General features: G+C 49.4%; 1 protein-coding gene across 4 annotated transcripts in view; it reads left to right on the top strand.

Moving 5' to 3' along the window:
* The window catches only part of Nav1 (neuron navigator 1), a 240,692-nt gene that overhangs the window by 47,128 nt on the left and 168,380 nt on the right, over positions 1-25,184 (top strand). For all 4 annotated transcript variants that reach the window (XM_070041842.1, XM_070041840.1, XM_070041843.1 and 1 more), the window contains exons 2-3: positions 14,486-15,239; positions 21,234-21,334. In XM_070041842.1, the coding sequence (XP_069897943.1) occupies positions 14,515-15,239; positions 21,234-21,334 (826 nt within the window). In that variant the 5' untranslated portion in view covers positions 14,486-14,514. The remainder of the gene's footprint in view (positions 1-14,485; positions 15,240-21,233; positions 21,335-25,184) is intronic.

The following is a 25,184-nucleotide window of genomic DNA, read 5'->3' as shown; positions in this document are numbered from 1 at the left end:
GGGCCACGTGATGGAGTCCAGGGAAGTTTTGGCTACTAATGCCCAGATTCTTTCCACTATATCATAGTGTCTTCTGGAATTTTTCTGCCTGACTGTTCAGCAACCTCTTTATTTTATCCAGTCATCCTGCAACAATGTAAACAAGGAACAGCTATGAAAATAGACTAATGTATGTTTGTTTTGCTTTGTTATTTTTACAAGGGCATCCTAGCAAATACACAAACAGTGACCCAGACCCAGGGAGGTTGTGTAGTCTCTCTTCTTGCTTCTGTTTGTTTGTTTGGTTGTTGTCTCTGTCTTCATTCTGTCCAGTCTTCGGTTTCTCTCCTGTGGTTTTGTGTTCCCTCAGGGTGTTTCTCTATTTTCCCCATCTTCCCTCCATCTTTTCTTCTCCTTTAGACCTTGGTATCCAATCCTGAACCTCCAAGCATCTCGTTGCCAAGCAACAGGCTTCCTACCTGCCCCATTGTGTTAGAATCTCCATGACAACAAGTACTGCCAAAGGGGGTGGGGAGGTGTTGGGTGGTGGTGAGACCCTGTATTTCAGGACATGTCTGCAGTTTGGCCAGCAGTAACTTCCTCATGCTCAGGGACTCCAAAAATGTCACAAGTTGCTTAAAACTTGTGAGACTGAATCTCTGTGGAGGGTTAAGGACTCTGGATAAGGGTGTTCGTGTGAGAAGCCAGGATGAAAGCCACAGGCATTTTTTTATTGAGGCAGATGGAACTGGGCCATATGACCACGTGTCCATGGGTCTGTTCAGGAGGGTGACCCAGATGAGGAGCCCTTCTCAATTAGAAAGGCTAGCGGAGGGTGTTTTTCAGTAGACACAGGAAACGCCGTGTGTGACTAAGGCCATGCCAGGCCAACAGCACTGGGGAAGGGGAAGAGGTAGATGATGCTGATGTCAGCCAAAGACTCTGTGTGATTCCTGGTGTGTCAGCTCCAGGGGGTGGATGGCCTCCATTGCCGCTGCTGTGCTTCCACATTGCCTTCGGATTCCACAGGCCTGGAGGAAGCCTGCAGAGAAAACAAGGGAAGGAGAGTCAAAGGAGTAATGGATTTCCAGGTGTGGGGGGGGGGGGAAGGAGCTCCCAGAAGTGATCCTGTCTAGCAGAGCCACCGCTGCCTAGGGGACCTAGCTAGAATGAGGCAGTGGGTGATGCCATATATGGCAGATGCACTGAAAAGGAAGTTGAGGAAGACTGAGAGGGTCAGAGCACCTGGGTACTGCCTACCTGGGCACGTGGGCAGGCAGCCCGCTCTCCCAGGAAGACAGGAACCTTCAGGCTGCAAAGTTTCTACTGTTGACAAAATGGGCTGTGTGTGAGCTGTACTTACTGCTCAAGGCAGGTTGGGCAAGGATGATGTCCCCAGTACGGCACTTGGCACCCTGAGGGACAGTAAACCCACCTCATCACCCCAGTTTCACTGCTGCTTTCCTTAGTGGTACAGCCAAGTGGCTTCAGGGTTTTCCTGAAGCTACAAAAAGAAGCAGGACCAGGTGGCCATGGGACTACCCCTCCCATCTGCTCCTCCAGCCTTGCTCCCCTGGCCTGGCTGCTCAAAAACACTGCTCCTGTTCTTGGTATATGTGGCCAAAGGGAGGGCCAGGCCTCTCCCCTTGCATGCTGTAGCTCCATTGTTGAACAAGGCAGCTAAAGATGCAAGCTACTTACTGCTGAGAATGATGTAAGTCAGAGACCCCAGGCACTGCTGTAGGAAGGAAGAGATGGCTGATCTTTCTCAACAACAGTCTATAATTTGTAACTCAGTGTCTTGGACTTGATGATTCTTCTTCTAAGAATGTAACCCAAGGAGATAATCTGAGGTCAAGCAAACATCACTCGGTGCTTATCATGGTCTTGCACGTAACAGTGGAAAACTAGACACAACCGAAACGGCTGCTGGTCATGGAAAAGGGAATTTATTTTTATGTAATACATTCACAGAAGAGTTTCTTACATATTAAGTTTGTTTTTGAATAACTTGTGGAAATTTTAAATTATAAAGTAAAAATGATTCATATAGTAAGTGAAAAGATATAAAGTATATTACAATACAACTACAAGTATGTATATAGTTGAAAAGGTTGATAAAACTGTGGGGCCTGGTGGTGCAAACCTGTAAACCCAGCACTGGGAAGGCAGAGACAGGAAGATCTCAAGTTCAAGGCTAGCCTGATCCTATCAAAATAAGCCAAGAGCTAGAAGTGTGGCTTGGTGGTAGAGTACTTGCTTAGCATGCTCAAGGCCTTTGGTTCAATCCCAAGCACCATGGAAAGGAGGAAGGGAGGAATCAGAACACTTTGAGAATGCTAAGTCATGCTGGTGGCTCACACTAGTAATCCTAGCTACTCAGAGTAGATCTGAAGCTCGTGGTTCAAAGCCAGCCAGGGCAGAAAAGTCCATGATACTCTTATCTCCAATAAACTACTCAGAAAAAGCCAGAAGTGGTGGTGTGGCTCAAATGGTAGAATACTAGCCTTGAGCAAAAGGAGCTCAGAGACAGTGCTCAGGACCTGAGTACACACACACACACACACACACACACACACACACACACACACACACACATGCCATGCATGCACACAAATGCTGTTAATGGGAGCAGTAACTGTTGCAATTAATTACAAGCCAGACATCCTGAATTCAATTCCCAGTTCCCCCACCCCCAAATGCTAATAATAACTTAGCAAGGTAAATAAGAATTCCCCTTTTAAAGCACTTTCCATGTGCTCCTGAGCTGAGCATCTTCCACACATTGTCTTAGTTCATCTTTACAGCATGTTGGTGTTGTACCTCAGTATCTTTGTTTTGCAAATGAACCAACCAAAGCTTAGGTTAAGTAACTTTCTCTAAGAAACAATGCTTATAAGTAGAAAAATATCTCCCCAAAGATGTAATACTGTGTAGGCTGTGGGTAGAGATGTTTATGGTACTGATTTGTATGACTTGTGGGTTTCTGGTCCAAGCAATGCCAACACATCCCAACTCTGCTGATCCTTTTGCCTTGAATTGGTTTGTGGGGCCTCCTGATGTCTTGCAGGACACTGGGCTTTGGTGATCTGTGCTTTGGGAGCCTTGCTGCTTGTGGAACTTCTTCTTTTTTTTTTTTCTTCTGATGCTGGGGCCAGTGGAGGTGGGGTACTTCTTTTCTGTAGCCCCTGGCACAAGCCAGGCTGGGCACCTCCCTCCATGCATGCCTGCCACACTAATGTCCTTATGCTAAATGGGGGAGGCATCCTGAATTGGCAGTGATCTGGTGGTAGAAATGGGTGCCCAAGCACGGTTTTAGCTTGGCTCTGAGGGAGACTAGAGGAGCCAGCAGGACAGGAGAAGTCAGCTTTGCTGAGACACACAGGCGACCAGTTTTCTCTCCATTGCTCTGGAACAAAAGAAGCAGCAGCTGAGACTTGGATTCTCTTTCACGCATGCTTGAATTGCTTGTCCCACTGTTCAGATGGGAAAGCTAAGGCCCAGAGCCTGAGGAACACAGGGAGATACTAGTAACTGGGATCCAGTCCAGGGCCTGGACTTCTGTGCTGCCACTGACCGTGGAGCCTGCCCTTAACTCATTTTTTTTTTTTTTGTCGGTCGTGGGGCTTGAACTCTGGGCCTGGGCGCTGTCCCTCAGCTCTTCAGCTCAAGGTGAGTGCTCTACCACTTGAGCTACAGCGCCACTTCTGGTTTTCTGGTGGTTTATTGGAGATAGGAGTCTCACGGTCTCTCCTGCCCGGGCTGGCTTTGAACCTCGATCCTCAGATCTCAGCCTCCTGAGTAGCTAGGATTACAGGCGTGAGCCACCAGCGCCCGGCTTGCCCTTAACTCTTAAGTCAAGCTTCTCACCCCCCTTCCAGCCCTCCATTTCAGAGCTGTTGGAGGGAAGGAAGGTGGAGCACATTGATATTGTAGCCTGCCTGGAGCTGATTGAACCTAGCAGGAGATCTGCTCTGAACTGACAGCCCAGTCCCACGGACAGCTCCGGAGTCCAACTATGAGTCCAGTCTTCTCCAATCTCCAGGATATGGTGTTGACAGGCCAAGAACCAGCCCACCAATGCAAAGTGGCTTGGACATCTGGGCTGGAAACATTTAGGAAGAGCACAGCCCCCCTAGACCTTTCATGCCCCGCCCCCTCCAATCCAGAGGCCCTGGCCTTTTTTTACATTTTGGGAAATTTGTGGTATTTGTTGAGTGATACACCTCCATTTGCCTGGCTGGAAAACCCATTCATGGAGAAACACTGGAGGCTTTCAACTGGGGGGAGAAAAATAATAAAGTGAGTGTGAGGAAGATGGAACTGACAGGTCTGGTGGGAGCCGCGGTCATCTGGCTAGCTGCCTGCCAGGACTCCAGTCTCTCCATGTGCACCCAGCCCCCCACTCCCAAGGCTCTGCTTACCTTGGCTCCTCCCCTGTGCAGCAGCTCCTGGGCGGGTCAGTCCAACTGGAATCTAGGATCTTGCTTGGGAAATCAGACCTGTAGCAATGTGATCCAAAACTGAGAGAGGGGGAGAGGGAGAAGGAGAGGGAAGGGGAGAGTTGGGGGAGAGAGACAGGGAGACAAGGAGGAGGAGGGGAAATGAGGAAGGAGAGAGAAGGAAGGAAGGAAGGAAGGAAGGAAGGAAGGAAGGAAGGAAGGAAGGAAGGAAGGAAGGAAGGAAGGAAGGGAGGGAGGGAGGGAGGGAGGGAGGGAGGGAGGGATATATATGTATATATATATTTATGTGGAGAGAGAGGTGGGGGAAGGAGAAAAAGAGGGGGGGAGCACTTTTCTTCAGCATACCTCCTCAGGGACCTAGATATTCCTGCCCTTGTGATTTAGAATTTGAAGCTCACCAGACACTGTTGACTCATGACAATACTCTTAGCTACACAGAAGGCTAAGAGCCAACAAGGATTGAGGTTTGAAACCAGTTTAGGCAGGAAAGTTAACTAGCAAAAAGCTGGAAGTGGAGCTGTGGCTCAAGCGGTAGAGTACCAGCCTTGAGTGGGGAAAACTAAAGGACAGCACCTAGACCCTGAGTTCAGGCTTAAATCTCAAAGCTCTAACCTGCAAACCCATAACCAGGATTTGGGTGTTTGGAGCTGGGGGCTGGGGAGCAAGATTGTTCTGGAATAGAACGGGGTACCTGGGAAGAGGGAGGAGAATGTCTTCTCTGCTCCACTGTGGGTGAAGTAAACTGTGCAAGCTACATGGGCTTCCCAGTATACCAGCTCAACTTCCTGGGAGGTATTTATAGTGGAGGCCTCCAGCCCCCTGTGATCTGTGGGACAGTTTTAAACCATTGGTTTTCATTAGCAATCATTTCTCTTAGCTAATTGAAAAGGAACCAAGAATACTGAGAGTGGAACCATTTGATGGATCAAATCAGCAAGAGATGCCAATGTGCTGACCCAGCACAAATCCTCAGCTGGGAGGGCGGGAGGTGCAAAGTCCAGAAACTGGGAAACAGCCCCAGGGAGTGAGCTTGGCTCCTTAGCAAGAGGTATAGACACATGGAAGGACTTCTAACCTAGAGAGAGACCTAGGATGGGAGACTGAGAGAGAGAGAGAGAGGCCGGGGGAATACAGTGACCATCTCTTCTTTGGAGGAGCATTTGAGATCTCTGCTCACCCTGCGTCTGTCACCCAGGGCCAGGGAGCACACTCTGAGGAAGCAGGTGATGAAGGTTGACCCTGGAAGTGTCAACTCTGGGCATTATGGAATTCAGAAACCTCTCCTGGGAAAAAGGGCTGGCCAGGGTGGGGCATAGAAGAAGGTACGAAAATCTAAACTGCCAGCCTTATCTGAGATGGCCATAGCCAGCTCCATCTTTCCTCTGTAAGAACACATCACTGCCCGGCCACAAAGGAGACCAGGCCACCGTCTCCAGAACAAGGGAATCCCTGAGACAGTCAGCAGAGCCCTGGGCTCTGGGGGAGGTGGTAGGGAGAAGAGTGATGAGCCTCGGTGCCTGTGAGCAGCCCCAATCTCTGTTCTGCGTCTGGAGCCAGCCAGGCGGGCGCTGGGGGGCACTGAGCTCCCACTGTCTCCCCTGCCAAGTCGTAGCTGGCTTCCTCTGCTTCCTGTGAGCACGCTGCCCACTCTGAAGTGACAACCACTGGCTGCCATCCCCATCATCGGCCTCTCTGTGCAACCTCGGGTGACTGCCTTCTTTGCCAAGGGCCAGGCTGGCGAATGGCTTTTCTGCGCTCTGTGTAGTGACTTCTCTGCCATGCGCATCCCAGGCCTTCCTTCTTGTCTGGCTTAGAGGTTGACTGAGGTGGGAGGCTAGAGAAGGAGAAATACATAGTCAGTGGCTATTGCAATCCTGCCCTCCATCCTAGGGGCCTCCTGCTCACCATGCCCAGGCTGAGAAGGACTGGGGTTTTCTGCACAGGGAGGCCAAGTAGTGTGAGAGAAGAGGCAGGCGCTCATGGTGGTGTGGGAAATGAGCTGCTTCCTCTCCCACATTGGTGTCTTTGTGTGCCTGTACACACTCACCCCATGCAGTGTGACAGTTGCACGAGGTCCAGGCTGTGGGCCCAGGGTGGGGGGAGGCGTGTCAGGTCTGTGTGTTTCAGGGGAAACCTGTGAAGAGTGCCAGAGATGGCCAAGGAAGGGAACACACAGCTGCTTCCTCATCTCTGGGCTGGACGGGACATGGACGGGAGGGAAAGACAGCAAGGGAGGGGCAGGAAAGCATCAAGCTCAAGGTGTGTGTGTGTGTGTGTGTGTGTGTGTGTGTGTGTGTGTGTGTGTGTGTACTAACATGCATGTTCTTGATGTGTGTGTGCATGAGAGTATGTGTGAGTGTGCATGCTTCTGTATGAAGGTGTGTGTCAATGTGCACTTAATTGTATGGCATGCAAGATGCAAGTGTATATATGTGTGCCCTTTGGGTGTAGAGATGTGTTGAGTGTCTCAGTTCCTTTAGGCAGCCTTAACATAATGCCATACTCTTAGTAACTTCTAAACAACAGGATATATTGGCCACAATTCTGGAGGCTGAGAAGTCCAAGATCAAAAATATGAGCAGGTTCAATGTCTGCAGAAGAGATCACTGAGGCTGCCTTCCATGTGTCCTTGCATGGAAGGAAGGGCACTAATCCCATTCAAGAGGACAGAGTCCCTAGGACCTAATCACCCCCTGAAGGTCCTGCTTCCGAATACTATTATATTGGAATTAGGTTTCAGTGTGTGAACTTTGGGGGGACATGACCATTCAGACCATGTAAGTGTGTAGCTCGTTTGGGCATGTGAGTGTGCATATCACTATGGGAGTGTCCTTCTGTACTAAGAGTGCAGCAGCACAAGTCACCTCTTTGCTGTGTCACCAAAGACACCACTGTCTGTTCCCAGGGATGGCTCGGCCTCTGGGAATCAGGAGCAAAGCCTGAGGTGGGGGAGGGGGTTGGTTGTGGGAAGAACTGATCAGGATTTCAAGGTCAGAAGAGAGCTGTGCAGCAGATAGAGTAGGAAGCTCATGAGGAGGCCTGCGTGCTCCCGGAGTTCTTTCTGAGGTGGTTCTAGCCCCCTTCCTGATTGAACAAGCCGTCTCTAATCCATCATCCTGCAGTGGAGAGTGCCTGGACTTGCAGGAGCTCCCACTCTCCCTTCCTGCCCTGTGCCATCCTTTTCTGTGAGCTTAGTTTAGAAACCCAACTGGCTCTCTACCTGTGCGTAACCACCCCACTCCAACCCCATGTAAACACACTGCCCTCATTGATGCTCAAATGAGAAAACAGAAGTTTAGGCTAAGGGTAAGGAACACGTCCTGTGACCATGTGTGTGCTATTGTGACTGGAGTCACTGTGCTGTCCGTCCCTGTGGGGGTAGGCACAAGAGGAGGTAAACACTATGCTGGTGACTTGGCCTGATCATAGCTAGCACAGATTCAGCATTGATTTTGAGCAAGGCACTCTCTGAAGTGGTTTTCCCTCATAACTCATGTCATCTGTGTAACAACCCTATAAAAAGTAGGTCTTATCAGGCCCAGATTTACACAGGGAGTGGGTGCATGGAAGCGTGGGAAGATGTGGAGTCATGCTTCCGACCTGTTTTCTTTATTTTTGTGCCCGTACTGGGGTTTGAACTCAGGATCTGGGCACTGTTCCTTCACTCCACCACATGAGCCCCAGTTTCAGTTCTGGCTTTTTGGTTGTTAATTAGAGATGAGAGTCTCATGGACTTTTCTGCCTGGGCTGACTTCGAACCTAGATCCTCAGAGCTCAGCCTCCTGAATCGCTAAGAGGATGACAGGCGTGAGCCACGGATGCCTGGCTTCACAGTGCTCTGCTGCAGGGTAGATGCTTCATGGCTTGAGCTCTAAGATGCTCCAACAATGAATGATTCCACTGTTGTTCTCATCCTTCTTCCTTTTACTCCCCCTCGCCTCCTAGCTCCTTCTTTTCAATGTATCCAACCTCCTTGCTGTGGTTACAGTGTTTGTTCTGACCTTGTCAAATGGGTATCTTAACTGCATTCCTAAATAGCAGCGTGGTCCCTTTAATGGGCCGCTGCGGGAGGAGCTGTCCAATCAGCACCAGGGCCGGCCTCACCAGCCCCGCCCACCCAGCAGCTGCGGCAGGCTGGCACTGCTAGGGCGGAGAGGACTGGTGAGCCCAAAGCTGGCAACCTGGCTAGCTCCCCACACCCTGCAGGGACCCTCTTCCCCCCTCATCTGTACCCTGGCCGCGCAGAAGAGCGGAAGCTGGTGCTTAAGCTCCCACCACCTTCTCAGCTGGAGTGAAATATTAATGGGCCCCAGACACCTTTTGGCTCAGGATTTGGTAGAGCATTAATCCACTTTGTCCTGATGGAGCCTGGGGCCCCAGGGCGTGGCGGATGCAAGGCCTGGAGGTGGGGGGGAGGAAAGGATTCTGGGGTGAGGCCAGGCTCAGGCTTGTTGTAGGGCAACAAGTGCAGTAAGGCGGGCACGGTTGGCTCACGCCTGTAATCCTAGCTGCTCAGGAAGCTTAGATCTGAGGATCTCTATTCCAAGCCAGCCCAGGAAGAAAAATCTATGACTCCTCTCCAATTAACTAACTGACTGGCTAACAACAACAAAACCAGAAGTGGAGGTATGGCTCAAGTGGTAGAGTACCAGCCTTGAGTGGAGAAAGCCAAGTGGGAGCACAAGGCCCTGAGTTCAAGCCCCAGTATTGGCACGCATGGGTGTGCGCACACACACACACACACACACACACACACACACACACACCACAATTAAAAACAAACAAACCAGCAGACTGCACATGCAGCCCCTGGAGCTCAGCTGCCTGGGTCTACCTGGCCCCTTCTAGCTGGGTGAGTGTGAGCAGGTTTCTTAGCCTTCATTGGCATAGACACTGAGTGAGGATGATGGTAATAACAGCACCACATTGTAAGATAATTAAAAGTTAATAAGGGTAGTACAGTTAGAATGGTGTCTGGCATGTAGTCAGCAAATGCCATTAGGAGGAGTTTGGTTTCCAAAAACTAAAGCAGCAGCAAGGTGAAGATGAGAGAGGATGGAGATGTAGCCTGGAACAGGAGGGATGGGGCTGGTGGAAGAGCACGGTAGGCGTGCTCAGCTCCTGGGACTGTTCCCATCTCCAGCAGGAAGCCCACCAGGCTTTCTTCTCACCTACCATCCAATAGACCCCTCTGGTGTCTGGATTTGGCTTCTTTTCATAACCTAATTTCTTCCACTTCTTGATCATCTACTACATGCCTGCCCATCATCATAGTTCTACTTTGAGTCCCTCATTTAAACTTTATGTAAATTCAATGACTTGTTGCAGATGAGGGCACTGGGCTCAGAAAATTTGTCTAAAGCCACAGATTGAGAAGTTGTAGAAGTAAGAATAGAACCGAGGCCGGGCGCTGGTGGCTCACGCCTGTAATCCTAGCTACTCAGGAGGCTGAGATCTGAGGATCGCGGTTCAAAGCCAGCCCGGGCAGGAGAGACCGTGAGACTCCTATCTCCAATAAACCACCAGAAAACCGGAAGTGGCGCTGTAGCTCAAGTGGTAGAGCGCTCGCCTTGAGCTGAAGAGCTGAGGGACAGCGCCCAGGCCCAGAGTTCAAGCCCCACGGCCGACAAAAAAAAAAAAAAAAAGAATAGAACCGAGGTCCTCTTGATTGGAAAGCCCTTGTTCTCACTACACAGTTTCCAGCCTACTCTCCTGTCCCTTCCACAGGGAGACAGCAGGGTGCTTTTGTGTCCAGCTTTTGTGTATTTCCTGCTGATCATGCAGCGTTCTGATCCTGTCTTGACAAGTGCTTGGTCCTTTTTTTTGCTGTTTTGGAGGCTCCAGAGAAACCAACCTCATCCCTTATTTCCCATCCCTGGATACAAGGGATGAAAAGATACTTGGGAAAAGAATTAAAAGTTTCTCTACAGGGGCTGGGAAGGTGGCTCAGTGGTAGAGCACTTGCCTTGCATGCCTGAGGCCCTGGGTTCGATTCCTCAGCACCACATAAGCAAAAAGAAAAAAGCTGGAAGTGGCACTGTGGCTGAGGGACAGCACCCAGGGCAGAGTTCAGGCCCCGTGACTGGACCCCCCCCCCAAAAAAAAAGTTTCTCTACAATAACAAGTCAGAATAGCAAAACTAGCAAAACTAGTTGATGAGTCTTTACTGTATACTGGGTGCTCTTCTGACCATTTTATGTTTAGTGAGGTAACTTACTCTTCAAAGTAGCCTTAGTCAATTTTTTTTTTCTGTGCTGATACTGTGGCTTGAACTCAAGGCTTGAGGCTGTGCCTTAGCTTTTTCACTAAAGGCTTGTGCTCTACCTCTTGAGCCACGGCTCCACTTCCAGCTTTTTGGCAGTTAGTTGACTTTCTGCCCTGGCTAGCTTTGAACTGTGATTCTCAGATCTCAGCCTCCTGAGTAGCTAAGATTATAGACGTGAGCCACCTGTGCCTGGCTGAGTCTAATTTTATAGACTGGAAAGCTTTCAAGTCCTAGAATTTGCCTAAGTTCGCATCATGAGCAAAAGGTAGAGCCAAGCTTTGAACCCAGGAACTCTGACTCCAGAGTCTACTCCCTAGCCCACTGTACCATGTACAGGCTCTTTAACAAACTGGATCCATATCGTGGTCTGATGCACAGACCCAGGAACATCACCAAATCCAGTTTCCCAGTCTGTGAACCACCATACCTCTTGTTTGCAGCTTGCTCAGATCCTGCCTCATTGACAGACGGTGCCCTACATATCTCGTGGCACCTTGTTTTGCCTCTCACTGGAGTATTTCTTCCCCACCAGACTGCTCGATCCTTGAGAGCAGAACCTGGATCTCAGCCATTCTGATGGCCGCAGCACCTGGCAAAGCACCTGGCGTATAGAAAGTACCTAGCCAAGGGGTGTGGTTGTTGAACAAAGACATCCTGCCACAAATCCTTTTCTAAGTGAGGTGCTCTTTTATGATTATTTTTAACGGAGAATACTAACTCACTAGCATAGCTTGATGAGCATGGGGAATCCCCAGATGAGGGAGCTTAGGAACTCCTGGGGCCTTCCAGTTGTTTGCTGTGGCTAAGTGGAATTTCATATCAGGGTACTTGGAGAACACAGGTTTGTTAGGATCTCTCAACTATACATGTGTGTGTGCGTGTGTGCGCGCACACACACACACTAGATATGAGCCCTTTGATTCCTCTTTTTGCTTCACCTTCAGACTTCTGCCTTTGACCTTCCAGCTCTTCAAAGGTATCACAAAGGATGATGGGCACTGAGAGCCATGTTATCTTTTTGACTTTCCCCAGTCAACTGCTTTTCTGGGACATTTTTTTTTCTCCCTTTCTAATACTGAGGTCCAGAAGGTAAAGATCACTATAGCTAAACCTGTTCACCTCAGGAAACATTTTACTATAGTTATCTTATTCATGTTGCTTAGGGCTTTGAAATAGGGTAGAACAGAAGGGGAAACTGAGATGTAGGACACGCATGGAGTCTCCCCAGTCCTTTAGTCTCTGAAGAATGCAGATTGAGTGGCCTGGCCTTCGAGCATTTGCCTGTCACCAGAAGAGAGCACCTGGAAAGAAGCCTTACACTTAAGCTTTGAAGGCTCTCAGACTCCGCCTGTACCCTACCCTGTGAATGCTTTCCCATCATCCCTGTCTTCCTGTTCCCGCTGTCAGAGACCTGTAACCCCAAATCTCCCTCCACAGGCTCTATCCTAGCCCACATGCCACCTGCCACCAAACGGGCATAGTAAATCCCTCCCCTTCTTCATGCTGCCTACAGTCTAACATGGACAGGACCCTGGGCCCACCCTGTCTCCTCCAGTATCACCCAAGGCAAACAGTATAGACAGGAAAAATGGGTGAGATCTGTGAGTGCTGGAGAAAGAAGAGAAAGCAAAGAAGCCTTCCCCCGTGCTGCCTGTGGCTGAATCACTGGAATAGCTCACTGGTGTCTTGGGGAGGGGGAAGGGATCATTCTCCATTACTATAAATTTGGTCTGGTTCTCCCAGGCTCCACCTGGAACAGTGCGTGTCACTTCTAGTCATTTCCTACTTGTAGTCTCCAAGGGATTTTCAGTTGGGAAGTAGGAGCAAACTGGGCCTCAACTGTAATGGAGAGGGTGGGGAGGCTCCTGTGATCCACCTTGGCAATGTCTTCCAACTTCTGAAAGAATAATGATCCAGTAAAAGCACCGCATACATGTGCTCCATTAGCAAGGGGTCTGGAAGCTGCCTCCTCAGCATTCAGGCTCTCTGGGCTGGACAGCTGTCTCGCCCTGCCTAGAAGACCCGGGGAAGCCAAGCCAAGAGAACTCAGGCCTGTGCCTGCATTGCTGAGAGCTGGAGAGCTGAAGGATGGAGTCAGAGAGTTAAGTTCTGGTGGGGGTCAGGGGCTGGGTCTTGTTGAGTGGGGAAGCAAGTGGCCCCCACGACAGACTCAGACTGAGGCAAGATGCAGTTCTGGAATTCTCCCATGGATGTAGTTTCCAGAGGAGTGGTCTGAGGACCTAATTGGCTTTGGTCTGTGCTCTGGGTTTTATGGAGATGGGGGTTAAGGACAGAAGCGGAAGAAGAGAGCAATGTGGCATCTTGCCAGTGAGGGGATTGAAACCAGGAATGCCACAGTCTTGGCATGGATGGCATAGGTCATTGGTTTAAAGCCCTTCTTGTGATGGCCAGCTGGTAGCACAGCTGCTCAGAGCCCAGCCCATGAACTGGACTGGTCTTGGTTGTGCTTCTGGTGGTATGGTATGATCACAGATCACTGAGCCAACTGCTGAGGATAACTGAGTAGAAGGAGGGCAACAGGGAAACATATAATCGCTTCTCCTAGGGGACATTTCTGACTGCAGACCCTCAGCCTAGAGCAGAGTGTTCTCTTCCTGTTTCAAAGACTTCTAGTCTCAACCTGTCTGCAGTCTAGATATGATTCTGCCCTCATTGTGCAGACTGAGCATGGAGAGATTAAATCATTTCCCGAATTCAAGTAGTACCTGCTAGGCCTCGGGGGAGGTTCTGTGGTGACGGCCCCTCTCTGTCCCTCTAGTGGGGCTGTCTATGGGAGGGTATGCGTAGGCTGAAGGTGGCTCAGTCTGAGGACTGCTGGATGGACAGGCAGCACATGAAATAGATGGGGATGAAGTACAGGTCAGGCCGGCCTTGGGTGTGGTCCTCTGGGTCCAGGCAATGGAAACCCCTAGAGGGGCAGAGGTGAGCTGGTTGTGCATCCTGCATGCACATGGATGCCCCATCCTTCTTTGCCAGGGGAAGTGGGGCATGCCTGAGCTCATCTACTTATGGTTTTGAGCCATTAAAATATGAATTAGAGGAAAGGAAACGAAGGCCATGGTGTCTCCTTTCTGGAGAAACTGTCTGTTAGTAGAACCACGTATGAACCTAGACTTTTGGAGTCATTTCGAGCTCTGGTTCATTGTGGAAATCTAGCAATGAACAAGACTATGTTGCCTTCTTAAAATTTAGCCTGTAACTGGTCCCAGACCACCGAGTGGAAGGCCAGCGGAAGGTCAGCAAAGCCATCCACAAGCTGGCCCTGTTGCTGACAGTTTCTTCCACAACACGAAAGGGCATCCCAGCGCTGCAGGAAGGCTGACTGCACTGTCCTTGAACTTTCCAAAACGCAGTTCACACTATGAGAGGAAACGTGGAGATTTTCATTGATGGAAACCCCTCTCCCTCCTCTCCCCCCCCACCTCTCTCTCTCTCTCTCTCTCTCTCTCTCTCTCTCTCTCTCTCTCTCTCTCTCTCTCTCTCTCTCTCTCTCTCCCCTCCCTCTCTTTTGCCTGGGCTGGTTTTGAACTGAGTAGCTAGGATTATAGTACCTGGCTAAAGAACTAGAAGGTAAAGGGATTTACCCAATGGGGCAAGAAACCGGAAGTCCTGGCAGGATGTGCACCCAGCCATCATGGTGTCTAGGTGGGCATTCCTGCCTCCCGTGGGCCCCAGCATTATTGCAATACACCTGCAAACTAACAAAGGCAGCCTAGCACAATGCGTGATGGTCTCCTCCTCACCCCTCTCTCTGCAGGACGCTGATCTGCACACACCTCTCTGACCATGAATGGGATGGCCAACGTGAATTCCGCCAGCCGCCCCCACTATGCCTCCTCCATCCCCGTGCCCCGAGCCTCCTCCCAGACCAGGATTCATACCCCAGGGGCCTCTCCTCAGCTGCCACCCCGCCAGGCCGGCCTGGCCCTCAGTCCTCACAGAGCAGCTTCTCCACGGCTGGGCAAGGCTGCAGGCTCTTCCAGAAACTCCTCCCCCAAAGCCTCCCAGGGAAGAGGCTCCCCCAGAGTTGCTGCAGGACCAGTGAAGGAACTGGCTGAGGATGGCAAAAGCCTCCCTAGCTCCCCCTGGAGCAGCCCCAAGGTCACCCCGAAAGCAGCCCTGTCTAGCCACACTGGACCCCGAAGAACAGGGGAGACACCAGGCACCCAGAGAAAGAAGAAGAAGACCCAGGAAGGAATCGTGATCCACCAGGCCCGGGGCCGGAGCCCACCTCCAACCAGTTCCCATGGAGAAACTCCAACACCGAGGGCTCCAGAGGGTCGAAGGCCTCCTGGCTGCCCAGGGAAAGATCCAAGAGACATAAACTACAAAAGCTCTGGAGTCTCTAGGTCTTCAGAAGCAGATGAAGGGGCAGCTTCAGAATCTTCCTCTCCCGCGTGTAGCCCTGCACACAGCAAGTGGCCCTCCTCCACCCCCGGGGTCATCAACTTCTCCTCCGTCCATCAGCAAAGTCAGCCTGTCACTGCCACCGTGGCCCCCTTCCAGTACAGGTGAGCTGAGATTGCAGCAGACAAGAGGAGTGGGGGGAAGGGGTGGGACCAGGGGACAAGGCCACAGAGGAAAGGGGCTCTGAATGATAAGTGGAAGATGGAGACCATGGAGCCGTGGGGTGTAGAGAAAAAAGAATTCAGGCAAGGGGGCAGGGCCAGCTGAGGTGGAATTGGGGGACCCAAGTGCAAGCTCTGGTCTTTTTCAACTCTGAGAACTCTAGAACAAATAGGAATGCATAAGGAGGGTACCCTTGGCACTGTTGGATGTGAGATTCCAAGGAGACCACCCCTGGGTAAACTTTCACCTGCTCAGGATGAACAGAGACCCATAGTACTGTGTTGTGATTTGATTCATTTCCCCCAAATGCCACCCAAGTTCTGTGAAACACATTACGCCTTTCAACAGATCTAAAATTTTCACTTTATCACTTCAACTAAACACATTAATTTTTCCCTTGCTTCTTGGGGGCCATCTGCTTTTGGGGAGGCAGATTTTCACAAAATGAAGGGTAAGGGAACACTTAGCAGATCACACCAAGATTTAAGCACAACTGACAATAATGCAGGACTGTCATGCTGGGGCTTAAACTCAGGACCTGGGTGCTGTTTCTTAGCTATTTTGCTCAAGGCTGGAGCTCTGGCACTTGAGCCACAGCTCTGCTTCCACCTTTTTGGTGCTCTGGTTTGCGAAGGCAGGAAAAACACAAGGGATTCTTATCTCTAACCACCCAAATGCCAGAAGTGGTGCTATGGCACAAGTACTAAGGATAGCACTTAGGCCCTGTGTTCAAGCCTCAGTAGCAGAACGCATGCGCACGCGCACACACACACACACACACACACACACACACACACACACGACTCCAACAACTCTTTACTAAAATGACTAAGTTAAGTAAACTAAAATTTTAAATGACTAATTATTAAGTAAGTTAGAAATGCCCACATGCAAATTAAGCTAATGCTAGGCAAAGTTCTCATCCCTATTGAGGGACCTGAAAATGTACACATTGTCTCGTAAATGCTGGTGGCTTCTGACACATCAAAGCATCTAAGTGTGGGGATGGAGAACCAGTAGGAACTTCAACTTTGCTGGAAACCTAACTGTGTGTGCCTGGATCTAGTGCAATCTTAGTTACAGCCAGAGTTTATTTACAATCCAGAACAAGAGAGTGAAGAGCACCACTATGTTCTGCTCAGGCCTTATGTAGAGCACTACACTCAGTCATGAACCCTATATCTTAAAAGGACATCAACACACCAACACACATTTAGAGAAAGACTGATGGGTTGGTGAAGGATCCAAAAGAAGTGTTACAAGAATGATTAAAAGAAGTAAAGAAGTTTGCTTTGGAAAGGGAAGGCCTAGGCGGGTCTGAGAGCTGTTCTCAAATATTTGAAAGGCTGTCATGTTATAAGATGAATTAGATTTTCTTGGTGCAGCTCCAAAGAGCTGATTCAGCGTCATGGTGGTTAGAAGTTAGCTCGAGACAGATTTGAAGCTCTGTAGGAAGAACTTTCCAACAACTAGTGAGAAGTACAAACCAACAGGAAGGCAGTGAGACTCCTGTTACTGCAGGAATTCCAGATAATAACATAGCCAAAGAGACTCCATACCCTTGGTGCTTCCTGGCTCTTCAGTCTTCCCTTCTATCTTACTGTACTATCCATGAATGCACAGATGTCCCTCTCTTTCCTCCTTCCTCCTCCCTCCCTCCCTCCCTCCCTCCCTCCCTTCCTTCCTTCCTTCCTTCCTTCCTTTCTTCCTTCCTTCCTTCCTTCCTTCCTTCCTTCCTTCCTTCCTTCCTTCCTTCCTTCCTTCCTTCCTGCTTTCCCACTTGAGCCACACCTCCACTCTGGCTTATTGCTGATTAATTGGAGATACAAATCTCATGGATTTGTCTGCCTGGGCTGGCTTAGAACCTTGATCCTCAGATCCCAGTCTCCTGAGTAGCTAGGGTTACAGGTGTGAGCCACTAGTGCCTACATATTCCCTTCTCTAAGGGGCAACTCACTCTAATCTCATGTGACATTTTCAACTTAGATTCTGGAGCTGATGAGAGAACTCATTTTATTATTTTTATTTTATTTTATTTTGCTACACTGGGGATGAAACCCAAGGTCTCTCACAGGCTAGGTAAGCACTCTACCACAGAGCTACATCCCCAGCCTTGACCTTCTTTTGAATGTCCTTTTTCCAATCAGTTAAATGTTTCCCTGATGACTCTCTGACTGTCTTCTCCTACCTGATTGCCTTCGCTTTGAATTCATTCTTTGGGGGGAAAATGTATCTCAGCATTAAATTGTTTAAGATTTTACATTAGCTATACTACAACTCCCCTGGTATATTTAGAGCCTGACATTTTCCAAAGAGGTCAGAATATTTTCCTCTGAACATTTCAGTGCAACTTAAACAGAACCACATTTCCTTCATTCTGCAAACATTTATTGCATGTCTGCATGTTAAACAGAAATGGAAATGTGTCATACCATCCCAGTAGGAGATTTTTCTCCACCACCCCACCTCCTGCACCTATTGCCTTTCAGGTTCTGGATTATGGTTGGAGGGGAACAGGTTATGGAAGATTGAGGATCTCCCCCAAAAGACTGCAAACAGATGGGCTGGGGCCCTGAGCACCCTGCAGGGCAGAGAGCTGCTGCCATGGGCAATTCTGCCAAGAGCCAGGCTGGGCCACCCTTCCAGGCTTCATAGCCAAGGAGGTGCCATCTGTTGCCTGGAATCCACAGACGTTCTGTTTTCGTGGAAATCTGTCCTCCACTCTGGCCCCTTGGCTTTCTGCAAAGCCCCAGGTGAATGCAGGAGCAGAGGTTCCTGGACTCGCTTGCCTGTCTCCATCATGACCTCCATGTTTGACCTCTTCTCCAGGAAACAAATCTGTCCATCAATCAGCTGTTTCCCTGTCTCCCCCTCCAACCATCTCTTTTCAATGATTTAGGTATGGTCCTCCCTATGATGGCTCCTGCCATCCACTACTTCCTCTAGATGGCCCTGTTCCCAGGGCAGAAGCAGGTGCAGTGCCTCTCAAGCTGCTTTCTGGTCCTCTGGTCTCACAGGATGGCATCACAGCTTCCATTACCCCCCATGATCCTGTCACTGGGCCATGGCAGTTGTACCATAGCCTTACACTCATTTTCCCCTTTTATTAGTTGATTCCTTCCCTCACCAGGTGAGCCTTGGGTTGGGTTCTGTTAGGAAGATATGGTTAATGGTGTCAGGAGCAGAGCATTATTGTGGTTATCACTCTGGTTCAACTTTCATCTGACTTCCAGCAGGGGTGGTCCCATCCTTCCAGGCTGTGAAGTGAAACAGATATGGAGGCCTGGTTGTGTTTGAAGAGGTGGAAGCAGGTGTAGATGCCAATGCATAACGTCAGAGAGTAGAGAGATAAAGAATGTGTTCCTTCATGTTCCTGGGCTAGTTCAACCTCATGTTATCATCTACCAGCTCTGGGTTGGACACTGGGTTTAGCTTTTCACTATGTGATACAATTCAATGAAACATTTGACACATTGTATAGAATTCCTTTTCCCTGGAGGAGTGTTCCGTTACTTTCTTACCATTATACTACATTTTCCCTCCCCTTTGCTTCCCTTCCCTTCCTTTAGTGCATGTACTAGGGCTTGAATTCAGGGCTTTGTCTCTTGCTCAGCCTTTTCACTCATACCTGGCACTCTACTACTTAAGTCATGCCTACAGTTCCAGTTTTTGCTGATTACTTGGAGATAAGAGTCTGGATTTGTCTGCCAAGGCTGGCTCCAAACTTTGATACTCAGATCTCAGCCTCCTGAGTAGCTAAGATTATAGGAGTGAGCCACCTGCACCTGACAGAATTTCTTACTTCAAAAATCCAAGACCTAAGCCAGGCACCAGTGGCTCATGCCTGTAATCCTAGCTACTCAGGAGGCTGAGATCTGAGGATCACAGTTCAAAGCCAGTCCGGGCAGGAAAGTATTTGAGACTCTTACTCCAATAAACCACCAGAAAACTGGAAGTGGCGCTGTGGCTCAAGTGGTAGAGAACTTGCCTTGAGCTGAAGAGCTGAGGGACAGTGCCCAGGCCCAGAGTTCAAGCCCCACCACCGACCCTCCCCCTCCCCCCAAAAAATCCAAGACCATACTACTTCTTCCAAGAAACCAGCCAATTAAGTTTTCCTCTGTCCCCTTGATACTTGTGTACTTGCTCAAGGTGAGAGTCTATGTCATATGGAGTATTCTAAGGAGCCAAGATGAGCTCTTCCAACTTCTCAGAGTTTATTGCATCCTGTACTGTTCATAACACTCCCTGCGAGGCATGGAACCACATGAGAATTCAGCATTGCCTGTTGACTTGGATCACAGCAACAGCCATGTTTCCTCCTGCTGCCTTAGGCTTTCAGTCTTGCTTGGGTCTCTTCCCCTTGTGTTGGAATTCTGACTCTGAGAGGGGAAGAGATTTGCTTAGGTTATAACAGATCGTAGCAATGTTGGTCCCATAGTCCCAGTCCTCTGAAAAAGCAAAACCTGGAAAGAAAGAAATATCTCAGCAGAACTGGAGACTGCCAGGGTCCCCAGTCCAGCCTGTCAAGTTTCCCTCCTGACTTCACAGCCTGCCCCTCCCCCTCCTGCCAAGCTGCCAAAGGGTCCATTTAGCTGGCGACAGCGGGTAGATGGGTGGGCGGGCCAGCTCAGAGAGCCCAGGGTAATTGCCTGTAATGAGAGCTCCCACAGCCTTTGTTCCTGGGAGCAATTGTACGGTTGGGGTTGTGCACAGAGGTCTGTGTGCACTTGGAAACTGGTGCCCGGAGACCTCACCCTTCCTTCTGGTTGTCACCACCAAGCCAACATGGCCACTTCCCAGCAGTCTCTGGGATCCAGGCTGAGCCTACCACTCCTCTTCTGACCTTCGAGTGCCCTTGAGGTGAGCGACATCAAGGAGGCCAGAACAGGCTGTGAGCATCAGGAGTCAGTGACCTCAGACTCACAGGGAGCCCTCCCCTGCATGCATGTGCTGGTCAGAACACACATGCATGTCTGCAGGGTAAAGACCATGGCAGGCAGGGATCTGAGGCCTGCAGTTACTGGGGGATCTTGAGGGAATAAGTATGGCCACTGGCACTGGCCATCACAGTGTCCCGTGAGGCTCCTTCCTGCCCAGTTCTGCACAGAAGGCTGAAGTGGGCCTGTGTTACATATTTGTCTCACCAATAGGGGCCAGCCATTGTTCAAGAGTGGGGCAGGGAGAAATAAGTGTACTCTTTACCTGACTTATGTAACTCTAAGCCTTTGTACATCACCTTTTAAATAACAATGAAGAGCTAGTGGCTCACGCCTATCATCTTAGCTACTCAGGAGGCTGAGATCTGAGGATCATGGTTCAAAGCCAGCCTGAGCAGGAAAGTCTGTGAGACTCTTATCTCCATTTAATCACAGAAAAAGCTAGAAGTAGATCTGTGGCTCAAGTGATAGAGTGTCGTCAGTCTTGAGCAAAAGAAGCTCAGGGACAGTGTACAGGCCCAGAGTTCAAGTTCCAGGATCAGTAAAATATCAACAACAACAACAACAATGAAGAAAGAGTGTATTAGTCAATAGCTAATAGGGGTGGGGAGCCCATAAGGCTTCAGGGCACTTCAGAAGAGAAGAATCCAGAAGGTATGTTGCCGGGTACTGGCTCATGCCTGTAATCCTAGGTACTCATGAAGTTCAGATGCAGGCAGAAAAGTCTATAAGAATCTTATTTGCTATTAAGCGGAAGTGGAATGTGGCTCAAGTGGTAGAGCACCAGCCTTGAGCTAAAAGCCAATTGAAGACAGCAGGCCCTGGGTTCAATCCCATTACCAGCACAGAGAAAGGAAGGAAAGAAGGAAGGAAGGAAGGAGGGAGGGAAGGAAGGAGGGAGGAAAGGAAGGAAGGAAGAAAGGAAGGAAGGAAGGAAGGAAAAACAAGGTTATAGAGAGCTTTGAGGCCATGTGTGACCACTCCTTCTTGGCTCCACAGGTTGCAGACAGACCAGAACCTGGACCCTCTCCCCCAGGGCGGCTGGGCTCTTGATGGCTACTCCAGGACCCCTGGCAGGATTGAGGGAGGCTTCTGCATTGGTAAGTGCCTTGGGGACAGACTTCTTCCTGGATGCGTCACTGTCTGGAACTGTCTTTATTGCTCTCTTCTCTTGGAAGAAGTGCACTGGATCTACAGGTCCTTTTCTTTCTTTCTTTCTTTCTTTCTTTCTTTCTTTCTTTCTTTCTTTCTTTCTTTCTTTTTTCTTTCTTTCTTCCTTCCTTCCTTCCTTCCTTTCTTTCTTTCTGTCTGTCTTTCTCTCTCTCTCTTTCTCTCTCTCTCTTTCTTTCTCTCTCTTTCAGTTCTGTCTGGCCTCAAATTGGCTATGTAGCTCAGGCTGGTCAAACTCAAGATCCTCCTGCCTCAGCCTCCTTAGTGCTGAAGTAACAGTTGTGTATCATCACACTCAGCTTGGGTCCATCTTTTTTGACAATTCACCCACCTATGAATTGCACTTGGAATGTTCTCCATGCTTGACTCAACCTAGGTTTGCGCCATTAAATCCAGGAGCTTTCAGGGTGAGGAGTGGGAAGCAATCTCTCTGCTACGTGTGTTCAGCTTGTGAGAGCCACTGGGTGTGTCAGGCCAGAACACAGAGGTGACAGTCTGTGAGGGCCAGGTTCAGTATGAAAGTGCTGGGAGCCTGGGAGGCAGTTCCGCCTGCCACCTAGATAGTTGTTGCCACTGATGGAACCATTTTGAGCAGGCTGTCCCATATGTGTCCCCTTCCTCGTGTCATCTTTGTAGTCATCACATATTACCTGATACACGCAAACTGTTACCTGCCTCAGGGACCTGAGCTTGACCAAGAACACTCTTGAAACTTAGGGGTAGAGACACTGCTTGTGTCAGATGCATCCTCCGGCTCTCGGAATGAATGGTTGAGGAGTAAATGAGTGAGCGTCTGTACACCATAGGGCAGGTTCCAAGTAGTGCAGGTTCTGAACTCTCAGCAGCCTGGGCATCATTGTCAGATGACTGTAATCCTAGCTGCTCAGGAGGCTGAGATTTGAGGAGCTCCATTTGAAGTCAGCTCAGGCAGGAAAGTCTGTGAGACACTTCTTTCCAAGTAACCACCAAAAAGTCTGAAGTGAAGGTGTGGCTCAAGTGGTAGAGCACCAGCCTTGAGTGAAAAAGCTAAGGGGCAGTATCTAGGGATCCTAGCAGCAGCACCAACACCCCCCACCAAAAAATAAATGGAAAAACAAAAACAAAAAAAAGCTCTCTCAGCAGCATTTAGGGGTATGTGTTGATTTTTCCCGACACTAAAATAACATCTAGAAGCTGGCAGTAATGTACACCAGAGCCACAGCCAAATGACACCACAGGGAACCAGCTGTCCTTTAGTTACTCAGGCTGAGGGAAACTTTCCCCAGTAAAGCAATGAACTCTGTGTGTGTGTGTGTGTGTGTGTGTGTGTGTGTGTGTGTGTGTGTGTGTGTGTGTGTGTGTGTGTGTGTGTGTGTGTGTGTGTGTGTGTGTGTGTGTGTGTATGTGTGTTTACAGAATGGAGCTCAGGTGAAGGAACTCTGTCCCAGCTACACGTCCCACTTGCTTTTAGAAGGTCCACGATTATTTAGAGGGTTGGTTGTGTCTTACTGTTTCATCTCAGCACCCTGCTTCCATGGGAGATGGTGGAGCTTAGAATACAGCCTCACCCTGATACCATGTGGCACGGATGGCAGGCCATTCAGTCTTCTCTGTGTTCTGCTGGGCAGGGATCCAGGTGTCCACACTGGGCTGTTCTCTCTGGAGAGCTCAGGAACAGTGACCTCAAAGCCACTGTGACCCTAGAAAGGAGCAGCTTCACTCACTGCACAGGGCAAGGCTTATAAAGCAGGTTCCTGGAGCAGTGACTGGACATTAAAGAGTAGGCTATCCCCTCATACAATAAGTACACACGCAGGGGACCAGGACATGGCAAGGGACAAAAGCACACCAAATTTCACTGGCACTGACAAACCATCAGAATTAGAATGTGGTAACCAGGAAACTATGTGCATCTCTATTTTTACATTTGCAGTTTTGTTAACGTAATGGCTTCCTTATGTGTGTGCTCTACATTGTCAGGCTAATGGTCTCCAGCCACCAAACCAGGCACTTGGTCCTAATTATTCTCCTGTGTGCTCCAGAGAAGACTTTTGCTTTTCCACATCTGGTACAGAGAGGTACTAGGAACCGCCATGCTTGTCAGCTGGAAGACCATCTCCACCAGCTAGATGTGAATGTGTCTGACAGATCATAGGTCTGGTGCTCTATGGGGCAGAAAGCCAGTGAACTCTGGAGGTGGGATTCACACAGAATAAATAATAAGCACTGGCTTTTCCAGAGTAGGGTTCATGGCGCTGTCTGCTTTGTTGCTTGCTAGTTGTCATGGTAATCCTTTTTTTTTTTTTTTTTTTTTTTTTTTTTGCTGCAGATACACTGAGCTCTTTGCCTTTAGACAGATGGATGGAAGGATTTGGAATTTGTGTTTTTTGTGCTTTACCACTTGAACCACGCCTCCAGCCCAGCACTTTGCTGGTTATGTTGGAAATAGAGTCTCTTGGACTTTCCTGCCCAGGCTGGCTTTGAACTGTGATCTTTCAGATCTCTGCCTCTGGAGTAGCTAAGATTATAGGTGTGAGCTACCAGCTCCTAATTAGTCCCTGATTCTTATGGAAGGAGAATTGGGTACTGTGGAGAGTGCTACCTCATAGTTAGTGTCACCTAACTATATCATTCATAGAATCCTGCACAGTTATTGATCATGTGATTTCCATACCAAGTTTTAAGCCACAGGGTGACAGGGGGCATTGCTTCAAGGTCAAATATCCTCACTTCTAATCCATGACTGCATCCAACCACATGTGGTAAATGAGTGGGTAAGTGATCCATGGTAGGTAAATGTGGGGCTGGTGAATTCTCTGTGAGCCTGGTGTTGCTTTTCTAGCTGAGGAGCAGCTACCAGTCCTTCTCTGCTCTCTTCCCCTTTGGTCTTCTCTGGCCGCCAGCCTCCCTGCATGGGGACAGAGCAGGGTCCTGCCTTACAGAGAACAAGAGAAGGCCAAAGAGCTTTCTTACTTCCTCTGGCCAGACCCTGGGAAGCACAGATTACAACTGAGACTTTATCATCTCTATATAGCAGGAAGAGAATTTCTCATGATGCCCCGCATCCATGCTGGGGTGTTGGGGATAGCTTTCATAATGTCCCAGAAATTGTCCACAGCCAGCTGTTCCAATTGCCTCTGCCTGGGGCAGATGTGAAGACATACAGGCCACAGGTGTTGGTGTGCCCTGACCCTCCCCTAGCCCACGTGGCTCTTTTGGGGAAAGCCCAGTGCTGAGCCCATCTGCTGTCACTCAGCACCAGGCCTCCAGGGCCTCCCTACAAAAGCCACCATCAGATCTTAATTTGGACAGCCAAGAAAGCCAGGGCTGGCACTGCCATGTGCCCACATGTGTGAGGCTGTGTGCAGGAAGGTTGCCTAGAGGTTCACACAGATTACTTATTTTTTTCCACTTGGTGGCATATTTGAAGGGAGCGAAGTGGACACCACTAGGCAGGAAGTCAGCACCTCTTTTTTTCCCAGTCTCTCTCTGTCTCTATCTCCTGTCTTTCTCTCTGGCTCTCTCTCTCTCTCTCTCTGTCTTGTGTTCAGGATCTTGAACTCAGGGCCTAGGTGCTATTTCTTAGCTTTTTTGCTCAAGGCCAGAGCCTCATCACTTGGGCCATTGCTCTACTCTGGCTTTTTGCTGGTTAGAGATAAGAGTCTAACAGACTTTCCTGCCTAGGGCAGCTTTGAACTGCAGTCTTCAGATTGCAGCCTGCTGAGTAGCTAGGATTACAGGCATGAGCCACCGGCATGCCAGTTAGAGTTGTCATCTTAAGAAAATGTCATATTTAACTGG

This window comes from Dipodomys merriami, unplaced genomic scaffold (genome assembly GCF_024711535.1).
Source record: "Dipodomys merriami isolate MVZ:Mamm:240054 unplaced genomic scaffold, mDipMer1.0.p SCAF_31, whole genome shotgun sequence".
Classification (NCBI taxonomy): domain Eukaryota; kingdom Metazoa; phylum Chordata; class Mammalia; order Rodentia; family Heteromyidae; genus Dipodomys; species Dipodomys merriami.
This window is presented reverse-complemented; position numbering and strand designations above follow the sequence as displayed.